Source organism: Lynx rufus, unplaced genomic scaffold (assembly GCF_022079265.1).
Source record: "Lynx rufus isolate CCGP_SWC_20201006 ecotype Redwood Valley unplaced genomic scaffold, mLynRuf1.p SCAF_8, whole genome shotgun sequence".
Classification (NCBI taxonomy): domain Eukaryota; kingdom Metazoa; phylum Chordata; class Mammalia; order Carnivora; family Felidae; genus Lynx; species Lynx rufus.
This window is the reverse complement of record NW_025814896.1, coordinates 11,132,625-11,159,300: the sequence shown is the minus strand read 5'-3', so window position 1 is coordinate 11,159,300 and position 26,676 is coordinate 11,132,625. Positions and strand designations below refer to the sequence as shown.

General features: G+C 55.8%; 1 protein-coding gene across 4 annotated transcripts in view; it reads left to right on the top strand.

Annotated features, from left to right (window-relative positions):
* Nucleotides 1-26,676, top strand: part of BCAS4 (breast carcinoma amplified sequence 4) — a 60,746-nt gene that overhangs the window by 9,890 nt on the left and 24,180 nt on the right. Inside the window, exons 2-5 of one of the 4 annotated variants that reach the window (XM_047068261.1) lie at nt 5,534-5,605; nt 15,346-15,447; nt 23,169-23,303; nt 25,367-25,491. In XM_047068261.1, coding sequence (XP_046924217.1) covers nt 5,534-5,605; nt 15,346-15,447; nt 23,169-23,303; nt 25,367-25,491 — 434 coding nt within the window. Of the gene's footprint in view, nt 1-5,533; nt 5,606-15,345; nt 15,448-23,168; nt 23,304-25,217; nt 25,280-25,366; nt 25,492-26,676 lie in introns of all 4 variants that reach the window. The other 3 variants (XM_047068262.1, XM_047068260.1, XM_047068263.1) reach the window with 3 other exon arrangements.

Genomic DNA, 26,676 nt, shown 5'->3' with positions numbered 1-26,676 from the left:
GCATGACATGCCAGGGTGGGACCGAAGAGTGGTCTAGGCTGGAGCTTCCTCCTTCCCTTGCTCATTTTCCCTCCCTCCCCCTTTCCTTTCCTGCAACAAATACGCCCCGGGCACCGTATTGGTCACCAAGTGCCAGGTAACAAACTACCCCAAATCTTAGTGGCTGAAAACAACTACCATCTGATGGTGCGGGATGCGTGGTTTTGCGGGTCTGCGGGGCTCGTCTGAGCGCCTCTGCTCCCACGGCACCGGCCGGGCTGAGTCACGGGGCTGCATTCGGCTGGAGGGTTTGCTGCGCTGCAACGTGGCCTCGCTCACGTCGGGCGGTCGGTGCTGGCCGGGGCGCCTCGGTTCTCCTCCACGTGGCCCTTCGTGTCCTGCGGCCTCTCCAGCCGCGTTGCCTGGACTTCTTCACACGGCTCTTGTCCTCCAAGAGGGTGACTCAGATGCCGCAGGGTCTCTTGAGGCTCCAGCCGGATGTCACAAAGAGCGGTTTCCACCCATTCTGTTGGCCAAAGCAAGTCACAGGGCCAGGCCAGATTTGGGGGCGGAGTCCGATTGCCCAAAGGTATGCAGATGGGAGGGAATGGGGGGGGCATCTTCAGAAGCATAAGCACCCGCTATGTGCCAGGCATCGCCCTGGGCCCTGGGGATGCGGCGGTGAGTGAGAGGCACTAAAACCCCCGGAGCTTTCATTCTGGTGGCAGAAGAGGACAGGACAGGTGAAACATGTAAGATGTTAGACGGGGATGGAGGCCGAAGCCAGAAAGAAGTTGGTGCGGGACAGGGAGTGGGGGAGCCTGCAGGGCCAGGGAAGGCCTCGATGAGGAGAGACGTTTGAGCCAAGGCTGGGAGGAGGTGCGCGGTGAGCTTTGTCCGTGATGGGAGCAGCGGGCGCAAAGGCCCCGGAGTGACGACGCGGTTGGTGTGGCTGGTGGGGAGCGGGCTGTAGGCGGCGAGGTCGGAGAACAGATGGAGGGTCCAGGTGGCGTAGGGCTAACAAGGCCTCCGTTAGGTGTTTGCTGAGGGAGGTGGGGGGCAGGAGGGGAGTCCTGTTTTTTAATTAAGCTGTAATTCACGTAATGAAAAAAATTACCATTTTGAAGCGTACATTCAGTGGTTCTTCATAAGTTCACTGTGTTGTGCAAACATCGCCGTGACCTCATTCCAGAGCACTCCCCCTGCCCCCGCCAAGAAAGGAACCCCATGACCATTAGCACTCTCCTTCTCCCTCCCCCCACCCCCGCCCCGCCGTGATCTCCTTTCGGTCTCTGTGCGTTTGCTTCTTCCGAACACTGCCCAGAAAAGGAATCACATAGTGCCTGGCCTTTGTGTCTGGCCTCTTTCAATGTTTTCGAGGACCGTCCGTGTTGTAGCAGGTGTCGGGCTGGCATTCCTTTTCAGTACCGCGTAATACTCCGTACCGTGGATATGGCCCGTCTTGATGGTCCATTCATCACTTGACGGGCCTTGAGTCATTTCCACCTTTTGGCTGTCATGAATACCTCCCAAGTTTTTGTAAGAACACCATGATTTCCGTTCTCTTGGCTCTCTTGCGGGGTCGTAGGGCAACTCCGCATGTAACGTTTTGAAAGAGCGCCGGACTGGTTTCCGGAGCCGCTGCCCCGTGTCCCATCCCCACCGGCGGCGGGGGAGGGCTCGGGTTCTGACGGGGTCTTTCGGGGGAGGAGACCGAGGGGGGGGCCAAAGAGGAACCGGGGGGAGAGGACAGCGCCCTGTGCCAGGGCGGTGGCGCGAGGGGTGGACAGAAACGGTCGGATTTGGGCCACATTCCGGAGGCGGAGCAGAGAGGATTTGCACACACGGTGGACGGGGTGGGCCGAGAAAGGACGACCTCGAGGATGCTCTCAGGTGTTCGGCCTGAGCAACGGGCCGGTGGCGCCTCCGCTGAGTTGGAGAAGACCACGGCGGGGGGTCTGTTGGTGGGGTTTTGCGCCCATCACTCACGGGTGGGAAGCCAGCCCCACTTTGGATTTGGGGCCTTGCCCCGCTGGGAGGCTCGGATTGGCATCTTGGGAGACTTAGTAAGGAAGAAGCAGAGGCCATGATCCATGCCCACCTGCTGTCCCCACCGGCGGTGCCCTGAATGTCACTCTGAGTGAGCCATTTGCTCTTCTTCCCCTGGGAGGGGGACGATTTATGCCCAGGGAGTTGCACAGCATGACGAGGGCATTCATTTTGCTTATGGGCTGGTTAAAAAGGCGTGTGGGCTGCAGCCCGCAGGACTCTCGCTTCTGAGGCCACTTAGGGGATTATCTTGAGAGAAAATTGTCCCGTGAATGATTTGCGGGCGTGGTGGGTTGGCTTATCCTGAGCTCCTTCCTGTTGGTTGGGAACGTCTCGGGGCTCGTTCCTCCTTAGCTGGCCAGTCGGCAAATGCTTTCTCTACCCTCTCCTGCATTGGGGCACTTGCCCTTGGTACCGGGAGGTGGGGGAGAGGGGGTCGAGACCACAGCTGACAGACGGCCGTAAAGGGGACACGCTGCCCCCTCTCCAAAGAGCCTCTTGGTACTTACAGACTTCAGCTCTGGACTCAGAGTGCTCAGGGTCAGATCTGGCTTCAGTACGTATTAGCTATGTGACCTTGAGCAAGTGACATAAGCTCTCTGGTCCTCTGTTTCTCAGTCCATGGAAGAGGGGCAAGCGACAGCACCTACTGTATAAAGTTCTCGTGAGCCTCCAATGAAATAAGCCATATGTGGCGATTAGCCACCGCTTTTGTTATCTAGGGAGAGAGACACATAAAGCAGCCACTTATTATGTGCCTACTGTGTGTCAGCACTCTGTCAAACGATTGAACCACCTTTATTACGTGAGGTTAACCTCTTAACAACCCTGCCGAGTGGTGTGGCTTACAGGTGGGCCAACCGAAATGCAGGAGGTAAGCCCTTCAATTAAGGTCTCGTGGTTGGCAAACGAGAAGGTGGGATCTGAACCCGGGGCTGACTGGCCTCCCTCCTGAACACTCGGCCACAGGTTGAGATGTACTTCCTCTCTTCGGGCCCCTCTGGAGAAGGAGCGGCCCATCCAGCCGGGCCCTGGGCTCTCATGTCCCTCTGCAGGTTTTGATTCGGCCTGGCGTCTGGGGTTTGTACACCTGCACTCTGGAGGGAACCTCCGCCCCCTTCTGTGCCCCTCTCCCTCGCCTCTGCAGCAGGAGGAAAGCGACCAGCCTGCCTCTCTCCTGTCCCTGTGGCCTCTCTTGGCTCCTTCTTCCCCTCTTAGTGCCTTAAGGGCAATTTTTTACCGCGATCGTCCTTTTGGGGGGCAGAGAGAACGTCCTGTGAGTCTCTTAGTCCTCTCTCTGCTGTGGTCCCCTTCTCTGTCAAGCCTCCCCCGTTCAGGCCCAGAAATAGTCCCAGCTGTGAGATGAAGGTTCCAGAGTTTAAAATTGCAACTTGGTACTATTTTTACTCCAGCCGGAAAGATGTTTTTCTGCACATTCGTTTATGCTGTTGTGGTAGCGACAGCTCCCGCCGCAGGCAGCAGGCTGTGACACTGTATAAACATCTCTCGGGGGACGAGTGGGTGATAAGGGGAGCCTTCAGGTCGGGGGTGGGGGGCAGGTACCAGGCCCGCCCGGAAATGTCTGGGGTCGCTTCCCTGGCACAGAACGATCTGGCCTGGTAAGCCATGTTCTAGATGAACTTTATTCCTAGATGCCTGGTAATTAAAAACAAATACAACAGGGGCACTTGGGTGACTCATTTGGTTAAGTGTCTGACTTCGGCTCAGGTCATGATCTCACGGTTCGTGGGTTGAAGCCCGGCATCGGGCTCTGTGCTGGTAGCTCGGAGCCCGGAGCCTGCTTCGGCTTCCGTGTCTCCCTCTCTCTTTGCCCCTCTCCCGCTCGTGCTCTCTCAAAAGTGAATAAACATTAAAATAATAAATACATAAATACATACATGCATACATACCAATTGGAATGCCCGGGTGGCTCAGGTGGTTAAGCGTCCGACTTCGGCTCAGGTCGCGATCTCACAGCTTGCGAGTTCGAGCCCCGCATCGGGCTCTGTGCGGATAGCTCAGAGCCTGGAGCCTGCTTCAGATTCTGTGTCCCCTTCTCTCTCTGACCCTCCCCCACTCATGCTCTGTCTCTCAAAAACGAATAAATAAATAAATAAATAAATAAATCAAACCCCGGCTATTTTTAAGTCATGAAAATAGTAAATACTTGAGGGGAAAAAGGGTTCAAACTAATTTTTACACGAGGGATTTAAATGGGCTTGTAAGTCGGCAGACCCTTTCACGGTCATGTTTGGCTGGGCCTGTGGAGTGTTAAAAAAATTTTTTTTTGAATTTGAGCTACCATTTAAAAATCGGGACATTTTCCATAAAGTTACAATTTCTGGCTTCTCTTGCAAAATGGAAGGCTCTGGGAGCGCTGAGCGTGTCTACTGATGGCCGCTGGCAGCTGGCCGTTCTAGACTCGGGCAAATGCTCCTCAGATTGCCGCAAGCCCCAGCGGGCTGCCTTACGTCACTCGTTAAGTTACTGCCCAGCCCTAGTACCTCGAGTTGGGGACCCCTCAAGTCTCCCTTGTCAGACCCCATTCCCCATTTGTGCTCCCCAGGGCTAAGTAAACCCTGTTAATAGTGTTGCCAGGTAAAGTCCAGGGCACCCAGTTAAATTTGAATTTCAGATTGAATCATCGTTTAGCGTAAGTACATCCCCTGACTCTGGGCACTTCGGTCTGTGTCATTCCAGGCCTTTCTGTTAAACCATGTACGTTGTTTGCGTGTCGTCACAAGAATAGGTTTACATTCTACGTCTTCTGCATCTTGTGCGAACCGTCCATCGTGTTTCCCAGGAGGCATTTCTCAGAGTTTGTCAAGAGCAGGCCTTGGGGCTGTGAACTCAAACCTACCGGGGAATCCTGGCCCCACCCCTTGCTAGCTGTGTGCCCTCAAGCAGGGTTACCTGTCCTCTCTGAGGCTCAGGTTCCTTATCTGAACAGCGGGATGGTAAGGGTGGCTTTGTTCTAGTCCTGCTCATATTTATTTATCTCCTCTCCTTTGAACGCTGCCTGGAGTGGATGGGCCGTGGTGGCTTTTTTTTTTTTTTTTTTTTTTTAATTTTTTTTTTCAACGTTTATTTATTTTTGGGACAGAGAGAGACAGAGCATGAACGGGGGAGGGGCAGAGAGAGAGGGAGACACAGAATCCGAAACAGGCTCCAGGCTCCGAGCCATCAGCCCAGAGCCCGACGCGGGGCTCGAACTCCCGGACCGCGAGATCGTGACCTGGCTGAAGTCGGACGCTCAACCGACTGCGCCACCCAGGCGCCCCATGGCCGTGGTGGCTTTTCACCAGGCCTCTGTCCACAGGTGTCACGATTGGTGCCTGATCACCACTACTTTAAATGAGGCTATGAGACGTTTTGCAAAGGGAAAGGAGGTCTGAAGGGAACTGGGCAGATAATCCTTAGTTTGCTTAAAAAAAAAAAATAAAGTGAAGGGCGTTTGTCTCCCTGGAAACCACTTGCTAATCTCCAGGATATTGTCTCTTTTCAGGCGAAGGAGGTGGAGGAGACCATCGAGGGGATGCTCCTCAGGCTGGAAGAGTTTTGCAGCCTGACCGACATGGTGAGTGTCTGCCCGGGAGGAGTGGATTTAGGCCCAGGCCAGACTCCAGGTCCTTCCTGGAGTTTTCTGGGGAAGCCATTTTGGTGGCGATTTGGCAACCAGAAGGAATGGGGGCAGCAGCCGACGGTGAGAGCAGGACCAGGCGCGCGCGCACTCTCTCACACGGTCTCTCCACACCAAGGCTTCCTGAGGCGGCCATCTTGATAGTGCCCATCCCCCCCCAGATGGCTCTTATTCCACAGAGGAGCCAGGAGCGGGCCACCAGGTGGCACTCTCGGGCACCGATGCGGGGAGCCGTTCAGCGGGGATGCTAAGACTATATTTAACTTTCCTCCGCTCTGCGCGGTCCGCCAGGCAAACATGGAGACAGCCAGGAAATGGCTTCAGGCCTGCAAGGCCTGGGAGGAGCCTCTTGCCCAGGCTGTAGCCCGAGGCAGGGTTGGGCATCGGGTTCCTTCTCAGATCCTTTCGCCGTCTCTGCTGTTGCCTCTTACTCCGTTCTGTTGGATCAAATCCTCTTGGCTGGGTGGGGAAGATGGTGCCTTAGGCCCAGAAGACAAGGTCTCCACTACAAATTTTGCAAAAATCTCCTCCAGATCCTTGTGTCCCCAGCATTGTTGCCAGCCAGGTGTGGGCCCCTGAGGAGCAATGATAGAACTTTCTGGAAGCTCCCAGCACCCTCGGTTTAAGGCCTGAAGGCCCAAAGCGTAGAGCTCCATATTGTGATCAGGACCCGTGTCTCGGCTGGACCCAGTGGGGTAGATTTGTGCGCCTGTGAAGCACGCGTCCGGAGAAGTGTTTCTGAGAGCCCAGGGGAGGAACGGTCACGGCAGCCCTCTACGTTTATTGAACACCTACTTGGTGCCAGGCACAGTGCAAAGTGCGTTTCCCGTATCAGCCCATTTCTCCTTGAAGCAGGCCAACGTGACGGGCACCCCGTCATCCCCATTCATTCAATAGGCCTCCCTTGTGCCACCCTTGGGGACACAACAGTGAACGAGACCGAAGTGTTCCCAAGAGGACCTGTGTGTGTTTCGCTCTTGAGAACCAATTTTCTAGTTTGGGTGTGGGTCCGGGTGGGAGCTGGGTAATGAGACAGACTTTGAACAGCCCGGACAGCCCTTTCTTCATCACCGGCCATTGGACACCTGCCCCTGACTGGGTGCCGTGGTGAGCCCGAGGATGAGAAGAAAGTGGACCGTGTCTCCCTTCCCTCTGTGAGAGGAGCCCACTGTGTGTGAGCAGCGCTGTCATCCAGTGTGGCAGCCCTCGCCTGAAGGTGTGTTCAAGGTGCAAAAGGAGACTGCAGAGGTTTTGAAGAGGGAGGGTCTAGAAGGAACTGGGCACATGATCCTAAGACTTGATTTGTTTAAAAAAAAAAAGAAAGAAAGAAAAAGAAAGAAAAGCAGAGGCGTTAGATTCTGCCTGGGAAATTGGGAAGGCTTTGCAGAGCAGGTGGTGATTAATTTGGGGCTTTGAAGGAGGAACAGAAAGAATTCCGCCGCTGGGGAGGGTGAGTGTCCAGGCAGAGGCACCGGCCCGTGGGTATGGTGTGCTGGGCACAGTGTGGACCAGGGGGGCCCAAAGTCAAAGGGGTAGATTTGGAAGATGGGCGGGCTGGTGACTCAGGGATGTTTTGTTCTCAAGTCTCAGCCACCCTCCTGCTTGAAAGGAGACCCACGATCCGCCTAAGGGGCAATCTTGGGGCAGGAGTCAGCCTGGATCGGGAGAGGGGTCGGGCCACCTTGCCTTTGAAACCATCGAGGCTTCCCGTGGTGGGGGAGCCTGTGTGTGTCGCCCAGAGGCCAAGGCGTCAGGCAGTGTGCTGACAAGACCCTCCCCTAACTGGAAGCCTGGAGATGCATTTATGCAAAGGTTTTAATACCGAGATCACACACATGACCCACGGACCCGGTCCCGCCTGCAGATATGTTGACTGTTTCTGGAAGGAAAAGAAAAAGGAATTCACTGCTGACATTTATAGAATGTCATGCAAAAAAAAAAAAAAATCAGGGTTTCTGGCTTCTTTCGGAAGAGCAAAGATCTGGCTCCCTTGGGTGCTTGGTCCCACCTGGCCAGCGTCGGCCGGAGTTGTGTAGTGGCCGCCCCACTCTGGACCGCGTGTGAGCTCTCAGCCTGTCACTGGCCACTGCTTCTGTGGGGCCCCCTGACTCCGTGGCCACCTGCCAGGTACGTCTATCCCATGCGCAAATGTTTTGTGGCCGAGAGTATGTTTCTCTGTATTTGGCGTCCTACTGAAAAAGGGCAAATGACACCAGACCGAGAGGGTCCTGTGTTTCAAGAAAGGGAAGAGAGTGCGTCTCCCACAGGAGTGAAGACCATTTCTTGTGTTCATACGCAAACGAGCATGCCTGCGTTAAGAGAATGTGCCTGGTACGATGCTTTTGTGGCCCCTGCAACAGTGCGCGGAGTTACGGAGACCCTCTTGGCCCCGACACTTGATGCTTAGTTTCCCTGGTGCGCCTGCACGCGTGGCACAGAGAGAGGCGTCCAGCTCGGGGCCTCCTTTTCTCTTTTGGTGCAAGCTAGGGATGAGTGGGGACCTCTGGGGGGCAGGTGATGTCACCCCACGGACGTTGTCCCCAGCCCGTTGCTTTGGCCTTTGGCAACAGTGGTCGAGTTAGAGGCCTGAGAGTGGCCAGGCTCCCTGGTGCATAGTCCAGAGAGAAGCCGCGCCTCTTCCGGGAAAATCAGGCACTTAGGAACGAGAGTCCGGCTTCCTGTCTGATGCATTAAGTCCATTGCCAGCCTGCCCTTGCCCTTGATCACCCCGTGTGACTGGAATTCACCACCCTGTGCCTGCCACCCGTTTGGACCTTAGACGTAACGCTCGCTGCTGCCACTTCAAGCTCCTGCTGCTGCGGGGTCTCGGGCACAGCACGTGCCCTCTCCCTCCCTTTCTCTTCTCTCCTGTAAATGGAGGTCGTGGTTCTGTCCGTTGCCGCATCAGGCTACCGCAAAAGGCAGTGGGGTAAAACGACCACCCGTTTATTACCTGGGCCAGGGCAGGGCACAGAGGGGATGTGGTTCCTGCTGGGGCGGGGATGTCCGACGTGGCCCTTTCTCCCGCTTGTCTGACGTCTGGGCTGCGAGTGCCGATGGCCGGGGACCGGCTGGTGTCCCCTCTCCCCATGCAGCCTGTCCTCGGGGCTAGTTCGGGCTCCCTTGGCATGGCGTCAGGCCTCCCAGGGCAGGCATTCCGACAGATGGGAAGTGGGAGCCTCCGGGTGTCTGGACGTTGGGTGTGCCAGTGTCACTTCTGTCCTATTTTACCGGTCAGACCAGTCCCACAGGGCACCCAGATCCAAGGGAGAGGACACGGACCCCGCGTGCTCACGGAAGGAATGCAGAGGACTTGCGGCCCTCTTCAATCTACCGCAAATGGTACCTGTCTCCCAAGAGTTACCGTGCGGACCGGATGAGGTGGGGATACGCGCTGCCCCTCCCCTGCGGTGACCGCAGCAAAAGTGTGGGCGAGGATGTGGGGCAACGGAAACGCTCGTCGCCTTGCTGGCAGAGATGGAAGAAGGCACAGCCGCTTTGGAAACAGTTCGGCAGGTTTTCAGAAAGTCAAACATGCACTGACCCTGCATCGTGGCGACTGTCATCCGAGATGATTACCCAAGAGAAGCGGAAAGCAGAGACCGCAAAGCCTCGCACCCCAATGTTCGCAGCAGCTTTATTCGCGATGCTCCCAAGACCAGAAAGAACCTCGGCGTCCATCGGCGGTAGAAACGAGGCAATCAGCTGTTGTTTCTTCACACCCTGGCCCTCACGGCGTCACGCAGGAGCAAACTGCACACGACATCAGGGAGGTCTCTCCCGAGCGTGAGGCCCGGGGAAAGAAGTCGGGCACAGAATGCGAGCTGGGGTGGCTTCCGTGGTCCGAAGTTCAAAAATATGCAGAACGAGTCTGTGGTGTGATGGGAAGTCAGGCAGTGGTTAGCTTTGGGGGCGTGGTCACGACTGGAAAGAGGCAGGAGGGAGCCTTCCGGGGTGATGGGATGTTCCACACGGTGGCCTGGGTGGTGTTTACCCAGATGGAAACGTGCTCACAAAATACGTCCAACTGCCCACTGAAGGCCCGAGCACTTTGCTGTACGTCGTTGCCATTCAATTAAAAATAGTTAAAAATAATTGCTGAGCAGGGTGCCGGCTCTGTATGCGGCTCTGCATAAATGGTGGCTCCTGGGGTCAACATCGTCATTACGGAAGCACCGGGAGGTGGTGACAGTGATGAGGATTTGTAAGGCCTTCAGCCCTGTGCCCTCTGGAGTTCAGGCGGCTCATCCGGGCCCTGGGAACCCCCGCCCCTGGCAGGGAGCGGACTCTTTCTTCACTCACGTAGAGGGAGAAGATTCCCTGTTGGCCCTGGGCCAGCACTTGCATTTGGCATTGGCGTGTGTTCTTGGGTCAAGTGCATTTGGCTCTCCTTCCTGGGGGCCCTGAATCATCCTGGACAGCCGTCTTTGCTCGGTGATAACCCCCACATCCGCTGCCCAGACTTCTGGGCTCCGGAGGCCCGCTCCGGGGAGGTGGTGGCAGACCGGGCTGGGGAAGGGTCGGCCAGGCCACTCAACCGGGTTGGGGGTTCGTCCTGGCAGAGGCTCAGCTAGGATCGATTCGTCGCCGACCTCTCTGTGTGCTTCTCGGTCGCGAACGAAACGTGCCATCTCAGATTCCATGATGATGCGAAGTAGGTGTGAGAAGCAGAATGTGTTGCTTTCCTTGGACTCCCCTGGAAGAAGAGAAGGGCACAGCGTGGCCACAGACGCCCTGCTGGAGGGACTCTAGGGAGTGGTGAGAGATCACAGTTAACCAGAGGGGACAGCTGTCACAGCTCCACACGGGACATGGTCTCAGGGTGGCCCGGTCTTCCGATTTTTCACAAGGAGCTAGAAATCTGGGCTTCTAAGGGAAACCTCCTTGTTTTCAGATCTTGGCATCTCGCTCGGGTGGGCTTCGGTTTTTTTTAGACATGATGCGGGCTGGCTCGGCAGAACGCGTCTGCAGACCTCTGCTATTAGAGGTGACCCCGGACCAACCTGGATGGTAACCTTCCATCTCCCACTTTGTAGCCTTCCGACCTTGGGCTGGCTCATTTCGTTTTTCCGTCTTGTGCAGCATCACGACCCATGAAAGGTTAAAGATAAAATCGTTTCTGATTCACAGGGTCTGTTCTCAGCACCAGGCGAAAGCCTACAGAGTGCTGGCATCATGCCCCTCCTCGCCCTCGTTTTCGCCTTACAGTTCCCAGCACGTGGGGGAACCAAGAGGAAGCGTTGGGGGCCTTTTGGACCCCAAGGATTACTCTCTACTTTCCCCCCACGCATGCACAGACCGCCATGCGGGCAGGGGTAGACAGCCCCCCATTATCCACAGTTTCAGCAAGTGGAGAGGGGACTGCCTGCCCAGCCACAGACCCCCTCTTCCTGGGATTCCTTCGAAGCTAGAGGGAGGCAGGGACGCACGTCATCACTCTCCCCTCTGCAGTGTTCCCCTCACCCCCTGAGGGTGGGTCACTGGGACCAGGCCCTCCTGACTGCCCTTGTTCTCGCCCGATTCGTTTCTTGAGAAATGAGCAGAAAGAAAAGATCTGCGTTTGATCTACTGTGTTCTGACCTTGCCGGGAGTTATCTGCTCTTTGTTGCATTACGGAATCACAGCAATTTCTCCAGAGTTCAGCCTTGTGGAGGGATGGGTATGTCTCCAGAAGTTTGGCCTTGGGGGAGCCCAAGGGAAGATGTTGAGGGCTTTTCCCTATCAAGGGTAACAAACGCAGGTGCCCGCGGGAGCCAGGCCGGATCTGGACAGGAGTGAAGGGGGCAGGGGCGAGGCATTAGGGAGGGGTGGTGACTGAGGACACCAGAGAGCCCACGCCCCACCCGGAGCCAGCAGCCACGGCTCAGCCCGGCCTTCGGTGCCTGGGGGACGAAGGCCCAGCGTTGCCAAAGCTGCTGACTTTCAAGACGTGTTGTAAATCCCCACTTAATCAGTTGAATATTTTAAAGCCGTATTTATGTATTTTATTTTGGAATAGTTTTAGATTTACAGGAAAAGTGAGAAGATAGTATGGAGAGTGCCCACACGCCCCTCATCCAGTTTCTCCCCCCTGTGCTAACATCCCGCGTCAGCCACGGGACCTTTGTCAAAACTAAGAAACCCAGGGGCGACTGGGTGGCTCAGTCAGTTAGGCGTCCAACTTCGGCTCAGGTCATGGTCTCGTGGTTCCTGTGTTCAAGCCCCGCATCAGGCTCTCTGCTGTCAGCACAGAGGCCGCTTCAGATCTCTGTCTCCCTCTGTGCCCCTCCCCCACTGGTTCCCCCCCTCCCCACTCAAAAATACATAAACATTAACAAACCAAAAAACAAACAAAAAACCTAAGAAACCAACACGGGCGCATTGCTATTCACTACTCTCCATTGTTGATTTTGAGTTTGCCAGTTTCCCGTTAACGGCCAGGATGAACGCGATCCAGGATCACATGAGATCCCACATCGCGTTAAGTCGTCATGTCTGCTTAGTCTCCTCCTCTGTGGCAGTTTTGGTCTTTCCTTGCTTTTCACGACATTGGCAATTTCGAGGAGCCCTGGTCAGGTACTTTCTGGAAGGTCCCTCCATTTGGGTTTGTCCGATGTTTTTCTTATGGTGAGACGGGGGTTGTGGGTTTCTAGAGAGAATCCACACAGGTGAGGTGCCTTCTCATCACGTCGTGTCTGGGGCACGTGGCACCCACACGCCCTCGCACCCACACGCCTAGCTGATGTCGCCATTTCTGCTTCCCCATCGTTTGTGGTGTTCATCTTGTGCTTTGGGTTATAGTCCGATATCATATTACGTGTTTTGTTGTCCAGATTGTTCCAGATTTGACCATTCGTCTCTTTCAGGTTGGCTCCTGTGTTCCTTTGACATACCCCATCCTTTATCTTTTTTTTTTTAATGTTTCTTTTTGAGAGAGAGAGAGAGCAAGCGTGTGGTGGAGTGACAGAGAGGAGGACAGATGACCAGAAGCAGTCTCCTCGCTGACAGCACAGAGCCTGAGGCGGGGCTCGACCTCGTGAACCGTGAGATCATGACCTGAGCTGAAGTCGACCGCTCAACCGACTGAGCCGCCCAGGCGCCCTGTCCTATATCTTCTTAAACACTCCCTTACAGGGGTGCCTGGCTGGCTTCGTCGGAGGAGCACCTAACTCATGATCTTGGGGTCGTGAGTTTGAGCCCCTCACGGGGCATAGAGATTACTTAATAAAAATAAGTTTAAATAAATAAATAAATACTCCCTTACATTCTGGCACTAGAAGATTCTCCAGGCACTATGTTTTCCCTGCCCCAGCCCTAGAAACAGCCATTTCTCCTAGGAAAGTTGGAAATTAAGTCATATATTAAAAAACTTGGGGTGCCTGGGTGGCTCAGTCGGTTAAGCGCCTGGCTTCCGCTCAGGTCATGATCTTGAGGTTCGTGGGTTTGAGCCCCACATCGGGCTCTGTGCTGACAGCTCGGAGCCTGGAGCCTGCTTCGGGTTCTGTGTCTCCCTCTCTCTCTGCCCTTCCCCTGCTCACACTCTTTCTCTCAAAAATAAACAAACATAAAAAAACTTAAAAAACAAAAAACAGAACTCACTCTGTGGGCCACATCCAGGCATAGCTGGTGTTGTTTCATCTCCAGAACATTCTTTGAAGGGAAGAACCTGTGTGGTGCCCATTTTATAGACAGGGAAACCGAGGCACAGGGAGATCAGGGCAGAGACTGAGGCCACATGCCACCCTCTCGGGGCCCGTGTGTGCCCTCGTGGGGCCAGGGCATGTGGGGCAGGAGGATACCCAGGACAGTGGGCTTGGAGCCAGGCACCCAAGCAGCACGGCGGCAGCGCTGTGACCAGAGGAGGAGAAGCAGGAAGGGACAGCTTGGTCTGGGACGTTCGGGGAACGGGGGTAGCGTCTGAGACCTGGGGCAGGGAGGGTGGTGTCAGCCCGCAGGGCCGTGGGAGTGGGTTCCAGGAGGGCCACAGGCAGGTCTCGTGTATTTGGGTAGAAAGGCGAACAGATGGGGTTTTCAGATCATGTTTAACATGAAAACTTTGTGCTGAGCTGTCTCCCTGCGTCAGTTGTCTGTTGCTGCTGAACCCGGGTCCCGAGACATGGTGACGTGAAACGACGGCCTTCCCCACCTGGCAGCACCTGTGGGTCGGGAGTGTGTGCGGCCCCGCCAGGTGGCTCGGTGGCCCTTGCCACACAGGCTGCCCGCGGGGTGTCGGCTGGGGCCGCTCTCGTCTCAAGGTTCAGCCGGGGCAGGACCGCATCCGGCCCAGTCAGCGGGGGTGCGCCTCGGTTCCCCACTGGAGGGTGCCGGAGGCTGCCCTCCGTCCCCAGCCGCGTGGGCCTCTCTGTCGCCTCAGTTTACTGGTGGCTGAGAAGGCAGGTGAGGAAGGTAGGGGTGAGAGGGAGTGTGCATGAGCGAGCCAATGAGAGAGAGAGAGAGAGAGAGAGAGAGAGAAGAAACTGGAATGACAGTCCTCTGTGTGACCCTGTCCCCAGAGTGCCATCTCTCCTTTTGGCTGAGTCCCTTTCGTTAGAAGCGAATCGCCAGGGCCAGTTCACGGTCCCGGGGGGCGGGGGGGGGGGGTGTCACGCAGCGGCTGTGTAGGAGGCAGCGGTCACTGGGGAGCGTGTCAGGAGCCACCTGTACGAACCCTGCCAAACACCCTGCGGGACGGTCTGTCCTCACCGCCTGCCAAGGAAGCCGGAGCCATTGTCACTGCTTTGCCGTCCAGATAAGCAAAGGAGCGCTCAGAGAGGTGCGGTGACTCGCCCGAGGTCACACAGCTCAGACTCCAGCCTGAGTGCAGCCTCTAGGGTGCCCGCTGGTGTTCCCCGACTGCCCTACACTCCAGCTCCAGCCTGGCCTCGGAGCTTAGCTGAAGACGCAGATTCCCGGCTGACCCCAGGCAGACTAAACCAGACATGGAGGGGCCTGGGAATCAGCATCGGACAGGTTGCCGTGGGGGATCCCGATGCTCCCTGGAGTCTGAGAGCAGCGTTTGCTCCCACATCGTAAGGACATGATAACACGGAGATGACGTGTGTCTCTCTCTCTCTCTCACAGTGACGGGTTAGGCGTGGTCTTTGGCTCCTGAGGACAAAAACAGAGGCAGAGGTGTCCGATTTCAGGGATCACGGGAGAGGTGTGGCTTCATTAAAGGTCATAGCCACGTCGGGAGCCCTTCCAGGCAGAAGAAATTGAAAATTAAATGAGATGGTGTGCGGGAAATGCTTAGCGCGGTGTCTGCATATGGGAAGCCCTTTGATACTTGGGAGCTGTGGTTTTCATTCACGTTATTAATGAATGTTAATGATCATTAACTTGTTGGTATTATTAATTTCAGGGCAGTGAAAATGTGACTTATCCCGACTTGGGTTTGCAGAAGAGATTTTGGGTCTTTCCCTTTGCTCCAGTTGAGTGGTTTAGAAAACAGATCTTACTTTGGGACTGGTGTTGGCAGGTGTTCGTGGGGGAGACGGCAGCAAACGATACATGGGTCGGTCTGGGTCCCCACTCAGGACTCTGGGTTCTGTGTTGTCCCCGGGTCTGTCCTCGTGCAGGACGCCGCTCGACATCGTGGCCATCCGCGAGGTCCCTGCAGACCCTGGGCGGCCCCAGAGGCAGGCCGGAGGCCGGGGTGACGGGGCAGAGGGCCTGACGAGCTGTTCCGTCTCTTGCAGATCAGGAGCGACACTTCACAGATCTTGGAGGAACACATCCCACTCCTTAAGGCCAAAGTGACAGAAATGCGTGGCATCTATGCCAAAGTGGACCAGCTAGAGGTGTGTCTGAGATGATGAGCTTTCTTTGTGAGACCTGTGGGCCTGTTCTGGGGCCTCCAGAGCGTCGGGCGTTAGACCCAGTACAGGGGGTTGGTGGCGAAAGAGGGCGTACTCACACGGTATTGTAAAAGCTGTGACAAATATGAATTCATATAAAGTACCCCGCTTACAAGTCCAGGTATGGGGCGCCTGGGTAGCTCAGTTGGTTAAGTGTCCGACTTCAGCTCAGGTCATGACCTCACGGTTTGTGGGTTCAAGCCCTGCGTTGGGCTTTCAGTGCCCCTCCCCCACTCATTCTCTCTCTCTCTCTCTCTCTCTCTCTCTCTCTCTCTCTCTGTCTCAATAAATGAATAAACATTTAAAAAATTGAAAAATCAGACTTTTTAAAAAAGGTTTTTTTATTTATTTTGAGAGAGAGAGTGGGGGGGAGCGGTAGAGAAAGAGGGAGAGAGAGAGGATCCCAAGCACTGTCAGCACAGAGCCCCATACAGGGCTCGAACATACGAACCGTGAGATCATGACCTGAGCCGCAGTTGGATGCTTAACGACAGAGCCACCCAGGCGCCCCTAAAAATCTGGCTTTTAAGCTGCTTTTGGAAATTCAAAAGCTTTGATAGCACTTAGCTCACATTTCTTTAAATACTTGAATCTCCAGGTTGTATTTCTCAAGGTATAAATACATGAAGTACACACATCTTTTTTTTTATGTTTATTTTTGAGAGAGAGAGAAAAAGAGAGACAGAGTGCAAGTCGGGGGATGGGCAGAGAGAGAGGGAGACACAGAATCGGAAGCAGGCTCCAGACTCTGAGCCGTCAGCCCAGAGCCCGACGCGGAGCTCGAACTCACCAGCTGTGAGATCATGACCTGAGCCAAAGCCGGACGCTTAACAAACTGAGCCACCCAGGCGCCCCTGAAGTACACGCATCTTCCGTGTATAGTTCAGTGAATTTTTATACACGTAAACTCCCGTGTGAGGACGCCCCGAATTGAGAAGGAGAACATTTCTAAGCCCCGGGCTGTAATTTTGTAGAGCCGGGTGGCAGCTGCCCTTCAGACAAGGCCCGTGTTCTCCAGCATACCGCAATCCCCACCACGCCCTACTGCCTCACTGCTGACTTCCCTCACCTGCCTTGTTCCTGTGTGAGCAGCAGGCTAAGCGCATGGTAGGTGCCCCTCCCCCACTTGCTGCACGGTACCCTCACTGTCCCATTTCCCAGAGGAAGAGCATAAACTCCAAGAGGTAAGCAGCGTTCCCAGGGTCACACAGCTCATTCCCTGAAGCTGGGACCTCAGGCTGCGTCCAAACTCTTACCCGTACTGGGGCCCTCAGCTTGGGATCCTGGCTCCTTACACAGCGAAAGCCCGGGAGGCTTGAGGGAGCTTGCAGTTAAATAGCGGTCACCTGGACGGAGGGGACGTGAGCCGCTCCGAGCCACGGAGGAAGGGAGCACGGCAGTCACCACTAGAGCTGGCAGAGTTAACATTCTTGTCAGCAGAGAATGAGGCAGGAATATAATTAAAACTTTGCCCTTGGAATCGCTGATTCATTTGAATTTTATTGCACACGTTTGACCGAGGAAAGAAAGAAAATGTGAAGGTTTGGAGCCCTGGCCCGGCTCTCAAGCCCAGCGCTTCCCTTAGCAGTCAGCCCACTGAGACTTACTGAGGGCCTACTGTGTGCGCTATGGGACTCTCACGGGGAGAAAGGCAGGTGCAGCCCGCGGCCGTGTTCCAGCAGGAGGGGCCTGGCCGCAAAGCGCTCCCACAGTGGTTCCCAGTGGCCACCATGACACATGCCCACAAACTTAGGGGCGTCAAACGACATGGGTTTATATCTCACAGCTCCTGATGTTGCAAGTCCCAATGTGTCTTATAGGCTAAAAATTGAGTGTTAGCGGGGCTGGTTCCTTCTGGAGGCTCTGGGGGGGCCTTTTCCACCTTCCAGAAGCTGCCCGCATTCCTTGGCTTGTGGCCTCTACCTCCACGTCCGCCCCACCTGTAGCGCCTTCCAGTCTCTCTTACGCTCTGACCCTCCTGCTCCCCTCTGACAGGGACCCTGTAGTCCCCCGGGTCACCCAGCATCATCTCCCCGTCCTCAGTCCCATCTGCAGAGTCCTTCTTTCCCTATAATATCTTCGCAGGTTCTGGGAATGAGGATGTGCCCTCTCTGGGGGCCGTTTTCCTGCTGACCACAGTGGCCGAGGGAAGGAGGCAGGTGCTCTGGAGGAAGGTGCTGCCCGAGGAGTGGAAAGAGCCCCTGGAGGAAGAATGGAAGGGGTGATGTTAGGTGGAGGGGGGACAGGCAGGGGGGACAGCTCGGGCAGAGGCTCAGAGGCAGGATGGTGTTGAGCTCGGGGCAGGAGGGAGATGGGGACGCTGGAAGGATCCCGGGATGGCCTGATGATGGGAACGTGACCGGAGTGGGGCTGGAGAAATCGGGCAGCAGGAGCCCTGTTGTCAGGATTTTGGCCTCTTCATCCCAAGCGATGGGGAGCCACTGATGAGACAGGATAGGTCCACGGCAGGGTGTTGGTGCTGTTGACGCTTCAGGGCTGACGTTCTCTGTTGTGGGACGTAGCAGCGTCCGGGTCTCCACCCACGAGATCGCATTCCCCCTCACCCCTGGCTCTAGAGTCCTACTGCCTGGGTTCGGATTCTGATGCTGTCTCTTTCCTCGTGTGACCCCCTGGCAAATTCCAAGTCTCTGCTCCCCGGTAAAATGGAGTGACAGTAGTGAGGTTCCTGAACCCAAATCTTTTTTTCTTTTCTTTCTTTTTTTTTTTTTTTTTTTTTTTTTTTTTAGCGTTTTTAATTTATTTTTGGGAGACAGAGAGAGACAGAGCATGAGCGGGACAGGAGCAGACAGAGAGGGAGACACAGAAGCCAAAGCAGGCTCCAAGCTCTGAGCTGTCAGTACAGAGCCCGACGTGGGGCTCGAACTCACAAGCAGTGAGATCATGACCTGAGCTGAAGTCTGCCGCTTGACTGACTGAGCCACCCAGCTGCCCCCTTGAACCCAAATCTTACCGGTATTTACTTGGCCAACATTACTTGAACGCTCGTTATGAGCCACCCTGAGATATGGGTATGAGCGTCCTGGTCCCCTGCTAGTGGCCTGTGGGGGTGCTGGGGGAGGACCTGGGCTGGATGAGATAGGTTGGCTGTGTCAGCACCTGCAAAGCAGGGGCCTGGCCAGACCTGTAAGAGAGACCCGCTTCCTGGGGGTCTCTTCACACGAAGGACTGAGAAATGGAGGAGTAAGCCTCGGGGGGGGGGGGGCGGTGGACAGCTTGTGCAGATGTCCCAAGGCTGCAAAGACCAAGGCCTTTCAGGCAGTTGTGGGTGGTGTAGATAGAGCTCAAGGTTAGGGGTGGGCACGGACTGACCGTGTTGGGCCAAGTCGTGGAGTTTGGACCCCGTGGTGAGAACGACAGGACCTTTCAAAAGTGATTGCCAATACTATACTATTATTCCCTCCCCAACCCCGAGAAAACCCAAAAAGCCTTTTTTGAAGTGTTCCATTCACAGCCCATGGAACACCGAACACGTGCTAAGAACTGAGTGTATTTACATGGTTGTGCAATCATCACCACTACCTGATTCCAGGAAGTTTTCATCGTCCCCCGAAGAAACTCTGTAAACCACCAGCAGCCACTCCCCAGCCCCAGCCCTTGGCGGCCACACATCCACTTTCTCTTCTGGATGTTTCATACTAACGGTATTATACAGCCTGTGGCTACAACGCCTGGCTTATTTCACTCAGGATGGTGTTTCGGGGGTTCGTGTCTGATCTTCATTCCTTTTTTTGGCTGAATAATATTCTAGTGTATGGATGGACACGCCACATTTCATCTATCCTTCATCGGTTGATGGGTACCTGGGTCATTTCCCCTTTTTGGCTCTCATGAATAATGCTACTGTGAACACGCACGTCTGCGTTTTTGTGTGAATCTGTATTTTCCTTCCTCTCGGGTGGAAACCTAGGAGTGGAAATGCTAGGTCATACCAGAACTCTTTTGGGGAACTGCCAGACGTGTTCCAAAGTGACGTGACTACGGCATTTTCCGCTCGCACCAGCGATTACTACGAGTTTTAGATGGAAATGGCGCACTCAGATGCCGGCAGGATCCGGGGCTGTACTGAGTGACCAGGTGCTACACGACCAACCCCAAGGCCCCCTCCCCCATTACTTCCAACAGCTGCAGCTGAGAAGCACCTGTCCCCTTCAGTGGGCTAGGATCACCAGGCTGCCACAATCCCCACTCTGCCCTAGAGTCTCCCCAATGTTGAGGCTGAGTGGCATTTGCCTCGTTTCAGCCTCCCCTGGGCTGTTGCTTTCCTTAGGGTAGAGGTATGTCTCTGTAACCGGGTCTCTGTTAAAAGGAGGAAACACTGAGCTAGTCCAGGGGGGTCTTGGACGAGAAGCCGGTGCGAAAATACATATTTCCCATTATGAAGTGTGTGTTTTAGGAGCTTATGAGAACCTGATGTGCATTGGACCGGGACAGGTAGATTCCAGAGCCATGTGGCCCCAGCCCCAGAACTGCCCCTTGGGTAGCTCTGTCACCCTCCAGAATCTGTTTCTTCCTCTGTAAGTTGGGAATATGCCTTCCCTCCTGGCGGTCATCGTGGGGCATTAGGCCAGCAGCTGGCACTAGGTCCCTGAGGTGCTCGGTGAAGCCCAGCACTGTTCCGCTGGCTGTTGCCTGTGTCTCCCTCCCTCTTTGCCCCTCCCCCACTCATCCTCTGTCTGTCTCTCTCTCTCTCTCTCTCTGTCTCTCAAAAATAAATAGACCTAAAAAAATTTTTTTTAATAAATAAAAAAAAAAGACTATGTACGAGTCCCCCCTATTCCCGAGACGCAGCCACCAGAGTGGTCACCATCCTGTCCCCCAGCCCCATCCGCTCTGGTGGCTGCATCTCTCCTGGTCTCTCCGAACCAGGTCTCTCCCGGGCTGCCCTTGGCTGGCATTTCCGACCTGCGAGCGTGCATTCCTCAACTCCCCCCCAGACTGGCGGGAACAGGGGGTGCATACAGTTGGAATCGGCTGGCGGACGGGGACCGCGGGGCCGTCTTCCATGTTTTTACAAGTAGCTGTGCCGCCCAGGGAGGCCTCGGAGCCCAAGGGCCGGAGCCCTGGTCAGGGGAAGCTTCCTGGCCCCGTGGCCCCTTGTCTTCCATTCCCCTCCCCCCCCCCCACATCTGATGTGGCTTATTCGGCCTTTCAGCTGCCAGAACCCTGGGGCCACAGTGGAGCACTGATGTGGTGTCTTTTTGCTACGGATGTGCCCATTCGTGCGTGGATTCTCAGGCACCCGCCATCCGGGGGAACCCCGTGCAGCCCACCAGGTTCCGGTCTTGGCTTTGTGAACAACACTGACTCAGCACCTTTTCCTTCGGAACCTACGTTCTGGAGGCAGTGGACGAGAAGTTCGGAGGGCGAGGAGGGCTAAGGAGACAGGGAAAGCGGGAGTCTCCACAGTGATGGGGCTGCGTTAGATTAGGCGGCCGGGGAAGGCCTCTCTCTGGAGGGGACTGTCAGTCCAGGCCCTGAAAGCTGGGCAACGTTCACCCCATCAAGAACAGAGAGCAGGGCCTGGCCTGGAGACAGCAGGTGGAAGGGTCCTGTGGTGAGTGGGGCCTGGCATTTCCAGGGAACCCGAAGGAGGGGAGGCCGGTGTGAGGAGGAGAGGGCAGGGCCGGATGGTGGGCACCCTGTAGGCAGTGGGGGGCCATGAACTTCGTTCCAGTGAAGGGAGGCTCCCTCCTAGTCTCCTTCCTCTTCCTGGCGAGAGAAGATCTCTGCAAGCCTACTGCGGGAGCGCGGGAGGCCCACAGAGGTGTGGCTCATCTGACGTGGCTCTGGAATCGCTTCCTTTGGTGGCCTTCGCCTTCTGTGCTCGCGACACGCGAACATGCCCGCGCACTCGAATACACGTGCGTATAAACACAGAAGCTCACATGAGCACAGGCACACGAACACGCTTAAATACACGCACGCGTGAACACGCACACACGTGAGTGCGGGAACACCCATGTGCTGGGTGAAGGGAAAGGTGAAGATACACCACAGGCTGCAGATGAGCCGGTTCGACGTGTCTGCGCCTGCACGGAATTTTTTTTTTTTTTTAATTGGGAATTATTGCTAACATGGGTAAAAACTCAAGGCTTTTCATAAAATCTGCAGGTTTTTTTTTTTCTTTTCAAAATGATACCTGACGTTTATTGAGCTCAGTGTGTGCTAAGTAAGCACTCACCTCCTTAGCAAGGTTGGTATTATTCATATTCCATATAGTAATATCATCATTATTATCATTTACTAGATAAGGAAATTGAGGCTTGTAGAAAGTTGCATACAGCTTGTAAGGGGCAGAACTGGATTCCAATCCAGAGAGTCTGACCCAGGTTCTCTCTCTCTCTCTTTTTTTCTTTTTTTTTGAAACTGGGTATTTTGCATCAAAGGCCTGGAGCAGAGCAGCCTCTGTGGGCCTGGACCCTGCATTCCGGGTCAGCCCGGTCTCCACGCAGCCCTCTCTACCTGCTTGTCACCTGTCTGCCCCTTAGCAAGCAGCCTCTGAGTTTGAGACTCTCTGATGTTCATTAACTATTAAAGTGAGCGTTTTGGCAATTTTTTTTAATGTTTATTTATTTTTGAGAGAGAGAGCACGAGCTGGAGAGGGACACAGAGAGAGACACACACGGAATCCCAAGCAGGCTCCAGGCTCCGAGCTGTCAGCACAGAACCCGACGTGGGGCTCAAACTCACAAGCTGCGAGATCATGACCTGAGCTGAAGTCGGACGCTTAACCGACTGAGCCACTCGGGTGCCCCCATTTTGGCAATTTCTAAAAAAACCTGTTTTTAGGGGCACCTGGGTGGTTCCAGTCAGTTAAGTGTCCAACTTTGGCTCAGGTTATGATCTCACAGCTCGTGAGTTCCAGCCCCACACTGGGCTCTGTGCTGACAGGTTGGAGCCTGGAGCCTACTTGGGATTCTGTGCCTCCCTCTCTCTCTGCCCCTCCCGCCCTATGCTGTGTCTCTCTGTCTCTCTGTCTCTCTCAAAAATAAACATTAAAAAAAATTTTTTTTAGGGGCGCCTGGGTGGCTCAGTCAGTTGGGCGTCCGACTTTGGCTCAGGTCATGATCTCACGGTTCATGGGTTCGAGCCCCGCGTTGGGCTCTGTGCTGACAGCTCGGGGCCTGGAGCCTGCTTCGGATTCTGTGTCTCCCTCTCTCTCTGCCCCTCCCCCGCTCAAGCTCTGTCTCTCTCAAAAATAAACAAACATTAAAAATATCTTTAATAAAAGTTTTTTAAGGAGCAGAACTGGATTCTAATCTAAACCCTGTTTTTAATTAAGAAGGCTTTGCAGTCTGACGGATGTGCCCCCGAGTCCCTTCTCCTCCACCCACTGGCTGTGTGACTTCGGTTAGGTGACCTAACCTCTCTGAGCCTCGGTTTCCCTCCTCTGCAAAATAGAGGCTAAAACCAGGGTCCCTATGGGGAGAAGGTGAGAGGTCACAAGTAGAGGCCCCGCGAGGCCACCCATGGGGCCGTTACTGTTATCGTCAGGGTGTCTGAAGGTGCCCCCGCTGAGCAGGCCCTGCCTGGCCTCCTCAGGAGCCCACAGGGCAGCGGTGATGGAGGGCCGGCTGTCTACGCAAACCGTGCTCCAGTCCGTGGCCAGTGTGGCATCCCCGCCTGTCTCTTCTCTCCACTAGGCCTTCGTCAAGATGGTTGGGCACCACGTCTCCTTCCTGGAGGCCCACGTGCTTCAGGCCGAGCGGGACCACGGGGCCTTCTCGCAGGCTCTGCGGAGGTGGCTGGGCTCCTCGGGGCTGCCCTCCTTCAGGAATGTGAGTATCTCCCCGCCTCCCAGACCCCAGAGAGGGGAGAGGGGCTCAGGAAGTGGGAGTTCAAAGGGCATGTCTCACTTCCACAGACAGGAAACGGTGGCTGGCTGGCAGGCCCAGGTGGCTGCAGTGTCTCCGTCCCTCCCTGGGGCACCTCTTCTCGCTCTGAGCTTGGAGCTTCAGTGCTGTGGCCGCTTGCTTATTCACCCACCATTTATTTATTGAGCGCCTGCTGTTTGCTGAGCACTGTGGTCCATCTGGGGTTACCGAAGTGAGCAGGGACAGCCCCTTCCCTCCTGTCCTGTCCTTGCACACATAAGGACGTGCTCAGGGTGACATTCAGAATTCAGGGTGGGTCCTTCTGAAGGCACGAGTCGGCCTCAAGTCGACCAGAGGGGCCGGGGACGGTGGAGGTCTGGGGACGGAGGGCCAGCCTGCATGTGGCCCTTTGTGACTTACAGAGGCCTCTCCTCTCCACATCTCTGCTTTCCCGGAATCCTCCCTAAGACCCCAAAGGAGGGATCATTGTATCCCTTTTGCTGATGGAAAAACTGAGGCCAGACTGATCCTGCAGTGGAGACCTTCAATGTTTAAAACACAGCCGTCTTCTCAACTTATCTGCTGGTCACCCGGTCCAGGGATCGCTGGACAACGTCCGGAGATATTTTGGTTGTGACTAGATGTGAAGGGTGCTGTTGGCATCTGGTGATTAGGCACCAGGGATGCCGCTGAACGCCCTACAGTGTGCAGGACAGCCCCGCTTCCCCCCCCCCCCCCACCACGGCAGGAGATTCTCTAGTTTGAGAAACCCCGCCCTAAGCTGCGTTCGATAATTGCAGCAACGGTTTCTGCCAGGTCTGTTCGAAGTGGTTTGTGTGCTGGGTTATGTGGCATCTCATTCCCATGCCAGGCTTTGGAGGAGGGACCTTTATACCACCCCCATTCTACAGATGGGAAGGATGAGGCTCAGTGGGGTGAAGGGACTCACCCAAGGCCACACAACCTGGTGTGACGAGGCTGGGGTGGACCCTGGTTGGCCCCTCTCTGAGACCTCGCCCTTCCCAGCTCAGCCAGCCACCCTGTCCTGCCCCCCCCCCCCCCGCCAGGGGTTTCTCACTGTTCCTTGTGTCTGCCCGGGAAGCCCCCCTCCCTCCCACGCCTCTGTCTGCTGCCTGCCTGCGTATATCCACTGTGTTTACTGCGTGCCAGGCGCTGCACTGGGCATTTCCCAAACGTCGTGTGCCCTGGGCATCAGCGTTATTCCGATTTGATAGGAAGGGGGATGGAGACTTGGTAGATTTCAGGGGTTGCGGTCTTATCGCCCACGGACAGAATGAAGCAGGTGAACTCATTCTGTTTGGCCAGGCAGTGTTGTTTGAACAGTGTGCCTTGGGATGCCTGGTTGGGCTTCGCTGTCTAGTCCCTGCCAGGACCCCACTGCTCCGTCTTCTTTTACACCTGCCCGAGACATGTGCTTCCAAGTGAGTGACTTGCCCAGGGCCAGTAACAGCTAGACAATGGCCTCACCTGTCTCATGGTGTAGAAACTCCTGTTGATCCTTCAGAGGCTAAGTTAATGCCACCTCTTCTCAGAAGCCCTTCAGGATTGCCCCATCTCCAGAGAAATGCTATCTTTCTGCTTTCCAACAATGATGAAGTCAGCAGCTGTTTTTTTTTTTTTTTTTTTTTTGTCCTCTCCCTTGAGATATGATGACCGTTCCCGGGGAAACAGGAACCCCCAGTCGCCCCCAGGAACCTCCAGAGCACCCAGTGCTCTGCCCACTGAGGGCTTAGAAGCATATCGGGGGAGGAAGATGAGAGGACCGTGGCTGCCCCTGGCCCCCAGCAAGTATCCTAACAGTGGGACCTGTCGGGCCCTTGGTCTTTGTACTTTCCAGTCTTTTTCTGTGCTCTGCAGTTGTCCCCGTGTGGTCGGCACTAGTGTCCCCATTTAGAGGCAGAGACCGGGTCTCAGAGATGGTGAGTCGTGCGTCTGAGTTCAGTGCCGGGGTTGGAGCTCAGGCCTGCAGACCTCTGAAACTGGGGTTCCCCTGCCCACTCCCGCAGCAGGATCCCACCTGGGTGTGGCTGGGCACGCCAGAACCTGCACCCTCTCATCTCTACCAGACTCGGGGGGGCCCCAGGCCTGCCCGTGGTGACCTGTTCCAGGAAGTGCATCCCAGCCAGCCGTGGTGAGTCATTCAGCAACCCAGCATATCAATCTTGGCCCCAGGAGGGCTTTGTCTGGGGCAGGTGGTGCAGGCCAGGGTGTGCACGCGTGTGTGTATGTGCACCTGCACCCAGGGTGTGAGCTGGAGGAGTCCTTCTAGAATAATGGTCGTTGCAACTCGGGCTGGAGCCCTGACTCGGCGGGCACCAGACATCCCGCCCTGTGAGGTGGTCGGGTCATTGTCCCTATTTTACAGATGAGGAAACTGAGGCACCAAAGAGTCGAATTGCTTGTTCGCCCGGAAGGTGGTGGAGCTGGGATTCAGATCTGTGAGGCCTGGGCCCAGGGCCGCTACTCTGCACCTCTTGGGTCACCACTTGGCCCCGTGCCCTTTCTGTGCCCCGCTCTGCCGCTGGAACCTCCATCCGGGGGGTGGGGGTTCTCCTAGAGCGTCAGGATGGATTCCCCCAAAGCCAGTCAGCTGGGCTTAAGCCCGTTCCCCTCAGTGTCTGTCTCAGGTGCACACTTCCCTCAGTGAGTCTACAGGAGGCCTCCCTCCTCCCCGGTGTGAGGCTGCCCCCGCCAGCCCCAAATTCCATCTCCCGCCCTCACCCGCCCTCCTCACGACTCTGAGGGCCCCCGAGGGTCCCCGAGGGCCCCGTGGAGTGAAGAGTGGGGCAGAGGTATTTGGGTCTCACTTGGCCCCGTGGAAATGCTGGCAAGGGGTCCTTTCCTTGTGGGGTGCGCCTCCTACCCCTCCCCTGAAAGCCCAGCACCCATCACTGCCCCCCATGACCCTTCCGGAGTCAAGGAGGGATGGCGACCCCCCCCATGGGGCCCAGGAGGGAGGGCCCTCTGCTTTCAGCCTGGAGCTGGCAGGGGCCTTTGGGGGTGTGTTTCCCACCCTTCCTGCCATTCCATTAGCTGGAGCGGGATTCCTGGGGAGGGCAGGGGGGCACGGAGAGAAAACCGGTCCTTGTTTTTATTAACTTGGCCAGCCCCACCTGCCCTCCGTCCTCCCCTCCTCCCTCTCTCTCCTTCCTCGGTTTGCGTGTGTGGGGGGAGGCCCGACGAGGGTGCAGGGCAGCCGGGCTGGGGTCTCCCAGCGCGTCGGGAGCAGGGCCAGGAAACAGTCCCCCCACCCCTGTGCCCAGCACCAGGGGCCTAGACCTGCCCCCTGCCCGTGTGACTTGTTGCTGGCTCGGCC